We start from the raw sequence: 11594 nt of genomic DNA, 5'->3' as shown, positions 1-11594 counted from the left end.
TTTTTCTTCTCATCTATTTTACACTTGTTTCTTCATTATCCAGTAGGATTGGCTTTGATTTAGTTTGTACTATGCTAGTTAACAGAAATTTGACAAGGTTTCCTCTTCCATTTTTTGCTTTTGTTGAAACTGATATGTTTTGAAATGCAAAAAAAAGAGTGCCATTATATACTTCATTCATCTGGTATTTTTGTTGGTGCCATACATAATAATTATATAGGTGCCTATGAATAACATTTACATTTGATATCTTATCCTACTGTAAAAAATAGTTTCTTCCAGTAATTATCTAAGCTGAGTAGAAATCCATACTAATGAGGTCAGGTCAAGAGCTGAATTTTCCTAAATGACACTAGGCACATTTTATATTTTGATTACAAGAGTCAAAGTCTTCAGGCTATATACACTCACCCTTTTTTAAAAAATGCTTATTTTCTAAAATAAGGAGTTGATTTTAAAAAAGTGCATAGAGCAAAATACATCATTCTTACTAAAATTACAGTTCCTCTCTATGGTCTCCTAAACAAATGCCACTTGGAAGTTATCTTCCTATAGGAAAAAAATAGATGTTTTTTTAAAAATATGTATATTATATATATGTATGTATGTATGTGTATATATATATATATATATATATATATATCAAGGGCAGCTAGGCGGCACAGTGGATAGAGCACCAGCCCTGGAGTCAGGAGTACCTGAGTTCAAATCCAGCCTCAGGCACTTAATAATTACCTAGCTGTGTGGCCTTGAGCAAGCCACTTAACCCCATTTGCCTTGCAAAAAACCCTAATATATATATATATATATATATATATATATATATATAAAGATATAAAAAAGGAATGGTGCAGATTCTTTCACTCTTCCTCAATTCAATTACCAAATTATACCTTGGCTTTCCTTATAGGATTCCTTAGAAACTTTAATTTCATTATGAATGTCAAAGATCCAACATAAATTACTTATCTGAAGTGAAGATGTGTCTGGAACCTATAATATGCCAGGAAAACACAAACTTTGGAAGGTCCTATAAAAATGGAAGGGAGAAATAGGTAGCACAATGAATAAAGCACTGGGCTTGGAATCACATTCTGAATTCAAATCTAGCCTGAGACTCCTATCAGTTGTGTGACCCTGATCAAGTCATTTAATCTCAATTATCAACTGTAAAACAAGGACACACTGAAGAAGGAAATGACAAAACACTCCAATATCTTTGCCCCAATTTGTAGATAGGGTCGCAAAGAATCAGATACAACTGAACAACAATAACCACAACAGCCATAAAGATAGAAAGAACTGGAGTATAGGCCAGTGATAGATATTTCTTCCATTGTCAATGGACTAGACTAACTGAAATTTGGAAAGATACATCAACAGGTGATGAATATTTTGGCAAGTCTTAAAAGTTCTCTTCAATGGTAGAGCAATCAAAAACCTTCCTACTTAAAGAAAATATCAACAGAGGTGAAGGCCTTGAAGCATTGAAATATTTGGGCAAGAGTTTTTAATTTCTTTTTCATATTTGGTACTCACTCAAAAAGAGTTCAAGGTAATCCTGGAGGAACATTTTAGGGGGGAAAGCTTGTTTGCTCTTTTTGATCTCCAGCTCATTTTCCTAAACTCTGAGCAGAGAAAAGAACCAGTTCCAAAGAACATTGAACCAAAGTAAACATCACCCTAGAAAAGTCAAAGTTCACCCAAATTGCTTACTAAGGAAAAAGGAAAAAAATTCAGGAAAAATTTTAATCAGTCTCTGAGCTTGACAAGAAATGGTCTGTTCCTGTAAGTTAGTTCTTCCTCCCTTCATTCTTTTTTAATGATTTTGGAAAATTCGAAGATAAACATTGAAAGGAGTGATTCAGGCTGATTACATTTGGTTTGTTCACTTACTCAGCGTTTCTTAGCGTCCTGCTTTATGTCAAATGAGGGTTCTCTTGCACCCAAAATGATTGCAGAACAATGGTGCTTTAAAACTTCTTTTGCAGAGTCTGAATTTGGAGAGGATTTGGATAAAAGTATAAATGAGAGCTTTGTGATGTAGCAGTATCTCTCGGGATTTAATAAGGAAACTGGAAAGAAAAGACTTTGAAATCTCTTTTGAAACTGTCGCTAAGGAAAATGAACTAAAGGTCATTCCGTCTAAAGGACTAAAATAATAAAATTTGGTGCTAGGAAAATTTGATTCCAGAAATCCACATAGCTTTGCAGTTCCTAAAAAAGCCTCGGAGCGCCGCTGTTGGCCAGGATGGGGAGAGAGATGGCTGAGCGACTTATTGCAAAGAAATTTCCTGCATAGTCTTTAGTCTGGGAACCGAGAGGAGACCTAGTGCATACTCTCTTAGCATTCCTACTACGCAGATCTTGCCCCGAACAAACAGCTTTCAAGCCAAAAGCGGAAGCACAGGACGATTTTCCTTCTCTGTGGACTATTAGAACGTTGATTTTAAACTACAGTTTCTCGGAATCACTGAGACCAAGGAAGGCGGAGCCACTCCCGAGAACCGAGAATGACTCTGAGGAGGCAAGTACTGTTTCCCTTCTTGGTTTCTTTGTTCAGCTGCGTGCTTTCCGAACAGATCCGCTACTCCATTCCGGAGGAAATGGAGAAAGGGTCAGTGGTGGGGAATCTGGCCAAGGATCTCGGGCTCAACACCCCGGATCTGCCGGTTCGGAAACTGCGGGTTACTGGGGAGAAGAAATACTTTACTGTGAAGGCAGACAGTGGAGATCTGCTGGTCAGTGATAGAATAGATCGAGAAAAGATATGCAGGAAAAGGCAGGAATGTGAACTACAACTAGAAATCGTGGTGGAAAATCCTTTAAATATCTTCCATGTCGTTGTAACGATTCAGGATATTAACGACCATGAGCCGCAATTTAGTCGAAATGAATTAAGTTTAGAAATCAGTGAGTCTGTACCACCCGGGACTAGATTAATTCTTGAATCAGCTGAGGATCCCGATGTTGGAATCAATTCTTTGCAATTTTACCAGATAAATTCAAACCCCTATTTTTCCCTGAGAGTGAAAGATAATCCCGATGGGAGCAAATACCCAGAAATGGTGGTGGAGAAATCCCTCGACCGAGAAATTCAGAGTTCCCATCATTTGATTTTAACAGCAGTTGACGGGGGCGATCCCCTCCGAAAAGGCACTGCTCAGATCAGGATCAGAGTCACGGATGCTAATGATAATCCTCCTATCTTCAGTCACGATGTCTACAGAGCAAGCGTCTCAGAGAACTTGCCCCCCGGATCTTCAGTGATGCAAGTGACAGCCACAGATAAGGATGAGGGGGTCAATGCGGAGATCACCTTCTCCTTCACGAGAATCACCAAGGACATCTTAGACAAGTTTAGACTGGATCCCACCACTGGAGAAATCATTATTAAGCAGACCCTGGACTTTGAAGAAACAAAGGTATACACGATGGATGTTGAAGCCAAGGACTCGGGCTCTCTGGTTACTCAATGTAAAGTTGTTTTAGAAGTTAGGGATGAAAATGACAATGTTCCCGAAATAACATTAACGTCTTTGTCCAGTCCTATTCCTGAGGATACGGTGTCTGGGACAGTAATTGCTTTAATTAAAACATATGATAGGGACGCTGGAGAGAATGGGGAGATTGTATGTCATCTAGAAGGAACTATTCCCTTTAAAATAGAATTCTCTTCCAGGAATTACTATAAATTATTAACAAACGGGATCCTGGATCGGGAGCAGACCCCAGAGTATAACATTACTGTGACAGCCACAGACAAGGGGAATCCCCCTCTCTCCAACAGCAAAACCATTTCCCTGTACATTTCGGACATTAATGACAATCCTCCCCTTTTTCTCCAACCTTCTTACGTCGTTTACGTCCCTGAAAACAATCCCTCTGGAGCCTCCATAGCCCAAATCTCAGCTGCAGATGATGACCTGGAAGAGAATGGTCATGTGTCTTATTCCATTCTCAGTAGCGACTTGGCCCTCCTGCCTGTGTCTTCCTATGTATCAGTCGGTGGTGACAGTGGGGACTTATTTGCTCAGCGTTCCTTCGACTATGAGCAGGTCCGTGCCTTCGAACTGGTACTACAGGCCCAGGATGCAGGTTCCCCCTCCCTCCGAGCCAATGTAACCTTACAAGTGTTTATTTTGGACCTAAATGACAACTCCCCCAAAATACTCTACCCGCCAACAGAGCTGGACAACTCAGCCCTCTTCGATATGGTCCCTCGCTCTGCAGAGTCCGGCTACCTGGTCACAAAGGTAGTGGCAGTGGATGCTGACTCAGGTCACAACGCGTGGCTGGCCTACCATGTGCTGCAAGCCACAGATCCCGGGCTTTTCAACCTGGGGCTGAGAACAGGAGAGGTCAGGACTGCTCGAGCTTTGACTGACAAGGATCCTGCCCGGCACCGCCTACTAGTCTCAGTGCAGGATGGAGGCCAGCCATCTCTGTCTGCCACTGTGGCTCTTAACTTGGTTTTTGCAGACAGCCTGCAGGAGGCACTGCCTGAGATGAGGGAGGAGCGCTCAGACACGTCGAATTCCCAGTCTGAGCTACAATTTTACCTGGTAGTGGCTCTGGCCCTTATATCTATGCTGTTTCTCATGACAGTGATACTTGCCATTGTCCTGCGCCTTCGGAGATCCTCCAATCCTAAAGCATGGGGATGTTTCCAAGTGGATCTTTGCTCGAAGTCTAGGTCCAACGTTCCCCCAAACTATGGTGAAGGGACATTGCCTTATTCTTACAATCTATGTGTAGCATCAGACCCAGGAAATCCAGAATTTAATTACCTGAAATCAACTGACCAATGTCCTCCAGGCCTTTTCAACACAGATATTGCTTCCATGTTATTCAAGAATAATTTAAATGATGATGTCAATTGTCATTCGAATACTCTCTCACAGGTAGGCTTCTGCTAAATATAATATTATTTTGCATATCAAATTTCACTAACATCTTCTTACCTAAAATCACATGCAAACTCTTGAAACTCTAGCATTGACCTAAAATTGCTTTATTTTGGTTGTTTGATCTAGAACTAAGGATGGGATGATATCATTATACTATAGGTGCATAATGATATCTTCCCATCCTTAATTCTGTATATAGACATGAGATAAATTATATGACAACTTTCACCCTCACCAACCTTGTTTAACATGTCCATAGACAACAGTCTTTAATTATATTGGAAATGTTATATCTATTATGATTTCTCACAAATTTTTGTCAGCAGAATTGATGCAATGGTACATTTGGAAATAGTTAATCTTTGCTATATATATATATATATATATATATATATATATATATCATCCATTTCTTGCTCTTTAGAATTATCAAAAATGTTGCTTGTTTTATTATTGTCTTATTATTAGTTTTAGTCAGGATAGTCTGATTCTGATAGTGTCTACTTCGACATTTTTGGTTAAGTTAAAACTTCAAACAGAAAATTATTAGGGAAATGCTTAATTTTAAGTAAAATGAGAAAACAGAAATTTGACATTTTGGGAAATGACAATTCATGAAAATACATTTTAAATGCAATTAAGTTGCTTCTTTGATTTTTTTCATTTTTTAAGAATTTCTAATAATGAAACCCTGGTATTCCAAGTGTGTAATGGGAAAAGATGATTGTAATTAGAAACTACAAAGAGCATTTATATTTGCATCACTAACTGAACACTTCATTCCTGAACAATCGGTTTTCCTTCCGTGTAAAGAAATGCATGTAAGACAAGAACAAGAAAGTCACATACAGTATTAATATTTTGGTAATATTTATCTAAGAAGATGCAGTAACAGATTAAGGCTCTGGGCGCCGCTGTTCACCAATCAGGAAGAGAAAGACGTGCCGAGCTCCTTCCAGCCTATATCCTTTCTCCCACAACACAAAGAACCCCAGATCAGAAACGCTTATTTCTGATTTTCACGGAGACTGATATCAAAAACTTGGAGTCTCGCATTCTGCCAGTAAATGACATTGATCCCAACGTCTTGAGGAGATAAGAACCACTCCAGAGATAACTTGAAAAATAGGAAATCCAAACAATTCAGCAGCCGATGCAGTAATGATCTCTCTGCAGAGACTTTGGGACTGCAGAGGAGGAATCCTGCTTTACTGTCTCCTGGTATCGCTGCGGGAGATCCGAACCCTGCAGATCCATTACGCGATTCCTGAGGAGATGGAGAAGGGCTCTTTCGTGGGTGACATCGCCAAGGACCTGGGATTGGAGCCCGGCAAACTGTCGGAGCTCGGAGCCCGCATAGTCTCCGGAGGTAAGCAGCATTTCGCTCTCAACGTCAGAAGCGGCAGTTTAGTCACCGCGGACAGAATAGATAGAGAGAAAATTTGTCTCGGGATTTCCAGCTGTCTTTTAAATGTGGAGCTTTTGATGGAAGGCAAAGTGAAAATTTATGGCTTAGAAGTAGAAGTGACTGATATTAATGATAATGCTCCACGCTTCCGGATAGATGAAGTAGAAATAAAAATTAATGAAAATGCAGCACCAGGTTTACGTTTTGGGCTTCCCAGTGCGAGGGATCCAGACGTGGGTGTAAATTCTCTCCAGAGCTACCAACTAAGCCAGAACAGTTACTTCTCTCTGAATGTGCTAATTGGAATAGATGGGGTCAAATATCCGGAACTGGTTTTGGAACGGGCCTTGGACAGGGAGGAGGAATCTGTTCATCACCTCATCCTCAAGGCATCGGATGGGGGAGATCCAGGGCTCTCAGGCACTGCTCGCATCCGCGTGCTGGTCTTAGACGCGAATGACAACGCCCCGGTGTTTACTCAGTCAGTTTACAGCGTGAGTGTTCGGGAGAACGTGCCCAAGGAGACACTGCTGCTCCGGGTGAACGCTACGGATTTGGATGAAGGAATTAATGGGGAAGTGACCTATTCTTTTCGGAACATCGACGACAAAGCTTCAGAGATTTTCCAGCTGGATTCCCGGACTGGAGAACTATTACTTGTAGAATCCCTGGACTATGAAGAATCGAAAATCTATGAAATGGAAATTCAAGGGCAGGATGGTGGTGGTCTTTTGACTAGTGCAAAGGTATTGGTCAGAGTTCTAGACGTGAACGACAATGCTCCAGAGGTGAGGGTCACTTCTTTCACTAGTTCAGTCCCTGAAAACTCGCCTCCAGGAACCGTTATTGCCCTTTTAAAGGTGCACGACCGAGACTCGGGGGATAACGGTCATGTCACGTGTTCCGTTCCTAGTCATTTGCCTTTTAAATTAGAAAAATCCTATACAAATTATTACAATTTGGTACTTGATAGAGCCTTAGACCGGGAACAGATATCCACGTATAATGTCACAGTAGCGGCCAAAGACCACGGAATTCCACTGTTGTCTACAGACATTCACATTCCCTTACAAGTAGAAGATGCCAATGATAACCCACCCAGTTTTGATCAGTCATCCTATTCTGTCTACATCCCTGAAAATAATGCAAGAGGCTCTTCCATTTATTCTGTGACCGCTAGTGACCCCGACTCTGAAGAGAATGCTCGACTCACCTACTCCATTTCAGACTACATTCTCCATGGATCCTCACTCTCCTCCTACGTCTCTATTAACTCTGAGACTGGAATCCTCTATGCTCTGCGATCTTTTGATTATGAACAATTCCGGGATTTGAAGCTTCAAGTAACAGCCAAGGACGGGGGCGATCCACCTCTCAGTAGCAATGTGTCTCTGACTCTCTTCCTCCTGGATCAGAATGACAACGCACCAGAAATCTTGTACCCAACCTTCCCAAAAGATGGTTCGACTGGAGTGGAGTTGGCTCCTCGCTCTGCAGAGCCAGGATATCTGGTGACTAAAGTCGTAGCGGTTGATGCAGACTCTGGCCAGAACGCCTGGCTATCCTACCGTTTGCTGAAGGCCACAGAGCCTGGACTCTTCTCCGTGGGTCTGCACACAGGGGAGATCAGGACAACCAGGGCCTTCCTGGATAAAGACGCCCTCAAGCAAAATCTAATGGTAGCAGTCATGGACAATGGGGAACCAGCTCTGTCTGCCACTGTCAGTGTCACAGTGGTTTTGGCTGACAGCATCCCCGAGATCCTCTCAGATCTCACCAATTTGGAAAAATCTGTACATCTGGAAGATGCAAGTCTCACTCTTTATCTTGTCATTGCATTGTCGTTGGTGTCTTCTCTGTTCTTTGTCTTCATCATTGTTTTATTGGTGATCAAGTTAAGAAACTGGCGAAATTCACAGCTCTTACAGTCCTCTGGTGGCCAACCCTCCCAGTTTGCGGACCTCGATGGGGTCCAGGCTTTTCTACAGACTTATTGCCATGAAGTTTCCCTTACCTTGGATTCTAGGAAGAGCCAGTTGCTTTTTCCCCAACCCAATTATGCAGATACTTTAATTAGTCAGCAGAGTTGTGAGAAAAAAGAGCCCTTGTCAATTCCAGAGGATTCAAGGTTTTCTACTAGAGAACCTGTTCTCATTTCTGTGAGTTTCTTTTATCTTATCAATAATTATATTCTATCTTCATTATTTGTTATGTTTGGTTTTCACTTTAGTTTCCCATAAAGTGGAATAACTCACTTAAGAAATGTTTTTGTTTGGTCATTTATAGGTTACTAAAATAACATTCTTTTATTTGTCATCATTAAACTAATAATTATTACAATATTTTTTATTCTATTCTGGGTGATGCCCTTCATGTTTGTACTGCCTTTTACATTTGAACCGTTATATTTGTGTAGATAATTGATTATTTCTGCTTGGATATAATACTGCTAAAGAAGGCCCAAGATTAGCATTTAGACTGATATTTTGTTGCTGTTGTTGTTAATTCAATAAGTTTATTGTCTTAGTCTGAAAATCGTCATAGAAAATTACAGATTTTGATGTTTAGCTATCAGCTATTTCTCTCCTGGACTCTGGGTAGACTCACCTTTTTCTGAGCAATTCAGACTTGCTTCTGGGTAAAGGAAATTAGAATCTTAAGTCCTTAAGGGTCCTAAAATAACTTCCGGGTCTTATGTAGTATACTCTATTGCCTAGGTGAAATTTGTTGTGTATTGTTCAGGAAAGAGAGTGGATGGAATAGTGTAAGTACAGTAGAGTAAAATATGTTTCTAGCAAAAATAGAACTTGTCTTACTGATGATTGGATAGTGGATTCATCATCAAATAATGGTTTTAAAATATTCTATTTAAAACCAGGGACCTTATGGAATTGGCCTGTAATATTTTCAAAAATTCAACACAGATTTTATTTTTATTAAATATATTTTATTTATGTCTTAAATATTTACAAATTACATGTAAAAATGTTTTAACATTCATTTAAAAGTTAGCGAGTGCCAGATTCTCACCGTCTCCCCTCCCCATTCTCCAGAAGGCAAGCAATTTGTTATTTATTTTACACGTGAAGTATGCAAACATTTCCATATTAACTATGTTGCAAAAGAAAATTCACACAAAAAAACTCTTAAGAAATAGATAGTTTTAAAAGTATGTTTTTATCTGCACCTCGGAGTTCATTAGTTCTCTAAAGATAGCATTTTTTTATCATCAGTCCTTTGGAATTATCTTGCATCGTTACTTTTATCAGAGTAGCTAAGCCTTTCACAGTTGATTTTTATTACAATATTGCTCTTAAGAGGTGTACAATATGCTACTGATGCTTCTCATTTCACTTTGTATCAATTCATGTAAGTCTTCCCAGGTTTTTCTTAAACCTTCCCGCTCATCATTTCTTATAGCACTATAGTATTACATCACAATTATACACTTCTTCAGCCATTCCCCTAATGATATGCATCCCTTCAAATTCCAGTTCTTTGCCACCAAAAAAAAAAAGAACCGCTATAAATATTTTTGTTCATATGTATCTTTCCCCCTTTTTTTAATCTCTATGGGTAGGAGTGGTCTTGCTGAATCAAAAGTTATGTGTAGTTTTTGTTGTTGTTGTTTGCTTTTTTAGGATTTTGCAAGGCAGATGGGGTTAAGTGGCTTGCCCGAGGCCACAAAGTTAATTATTAAGTGTCTGAGGCCAGATTTGAATTCAGGTACTCCTGACTCTAGGGCTGGTGCTCTATCCACTGTGCCACCTAGCCGCCCCATATGTGTAGTTTTATACTCCTTTGGGCAGAGTTCCAAAGTGTTCTCCAGAATGGTTGGGCTAGTTCACAACTCCAACAATAGTACATTAGTGTCCTAATTTTTCCACATTCTTTACAGCATGTCTTTTTCCTTTTCTGTCATGTTAGCCAATCTGACAGGTGAGAAAGGTATCTCAGAGATGTTTAATTGGCTTTTCTCTAATCGATAGTAAGAATATTTTATGTGAGTATTCATAGCTTTGAATTTAACTTCTGAAAACTGACTTTCATATCCTCTGATCATTTATCAATTGGGCAATGGCTTATATTTTAACAAATGTGGTTTGCTTCCCTGTGTATTTTAGAAATGAGGTTTTTATAAGAGAAAATTACTGTGAATTTTCCCTCAGTTTACTGTTTTCTTTCTAATTTTGACTGCATTTGGTTTTCTTTGTGCAAAATCCTATTTTCATGTAATCAAAATTATTCACTTCCCATGATCCTTTCTATCTCATTTGATTCTAAACTCTTCCCTTATCTATACATCTGACAGGTACATTTTCCCATACTTCCTCAATTTGTTTAAGGTTAATAGTCTTTACAGTATTGAACCTCTTAAGTCTTGCCAATTTCTGTTGTTCTTCTAATTTTGCTTTGATTTTGAAATCCATAAGAATACTTACTGAGCAGAGTATCTTCCTCTGGACTTCTTTTAGGATTCTGATATCATAATTCGGAATGCCAAATGCTGAATTTGTAGGAGACTTAAATGTTTCCTTAAAAAACAGTTCGGGATTGTGATTCTCTCCCCCCTACTATTTCCAATATAATTCTCCCAACCCAAAACAGGATGAAAATGTGTTCTCCAAGTGTTTGAACTGAGGTAAAGATCTTTTCACCAACCATAGACATACTAGGTGTCTTCTGGGACTTTTAAGGAAAGAAGCATTAACATTAGAACAAAGCTAAAAAATAATGCTCACTGGAGTGATTAAGAATAGCTCATCTCTAGACAGTTGTTCCTTTTTGTAATAGTTTTGTTAATGGAAGATTTGAAAAGAAGTACTGAAATTAACTCACATTCTTTTAGCTGGATTACCATTGGTAAAAATTATCATAATTAGTTTGACTTTGACTTGTGAGAATCTGAGAGTATTCTAATATCTGAAAATGCTTTGTAAAATGCTTCTTTTAAAAACAATATTGGAGAAAGGATTTTTTCAAAATAAATGCATAGCATTGTCTTTATTATAATAAAATTATAGCTATTGGCTGTTAAAACAAAAACAAAAAACTTATCTCACGTGGATGGCTGTCAGGAAGGCAACTTCATCAGTCCCCTCTTGCCAGTCCCTTTTCTATCTCTACCCATCTCTGCGTGCCCTCAGCAAAATGTATTTTAAAGTTATTGCCATACTGGACTGGTCAGTGGGTGGAGCAAGCAATGGCATTTTTTTGTATTTTTCTGTTCCCTGAAAATACACAAGAAAGAGTTCAAACTTTTGAATATCTGTAAG

The 11594-nt window shown here is 39.2% G+C and overlaps 1 protein-coding gene across 15 annotated transcripts in view; it reads left to right on the top strand.

Annotated features, from left to right (window-relative positions):
* Positions 1-11594, top strand: part of LOC141506210 (protocadherin gamma-C5-like) — a 221695-nt gene that overhangs the window by 112002 nt on the left and 98099 nt on the right. Inside the window, exon 1 of one of the 15 annotated variants that reach the window (XM_074212771.1) lies at positions 2-4904. The exons of 13 other annotated variants lie outside the window; for them this stretch is intronic. In XM_074212771.1, coding sequence (XP_074068872.1) covers positions 2514-4904 — 2391 coding nt within the window. In that variant the 5' untranslated portion in view covers positions 2-2513. Of the gene's footprint in view, position 1; positions 4905-5326; positions 8478-11594 lie in introns of those variants that run through there. One more of the 15 variants, XM_074212769.1, reaches the window with a different exon arrangement.

Source organism: Macrotis lagotis, chromosome 1, assembly GCF_037893015.1.
Source record: "Macrotis lagotis isolate mMagLag1 chromosome 1, bilby.v1.9.chrom.fasta, whole genome shotgun sequence".
Lineage (NCBI taxonomy): Eukaryota > Metazoa > Chordata > Mammalia > Peramelemorphia > Peramelidae > Macrotis > Macrotis lagotis.
This window is presented reverse-complemented; position numbering and strand designations above follow the sequence as displayed.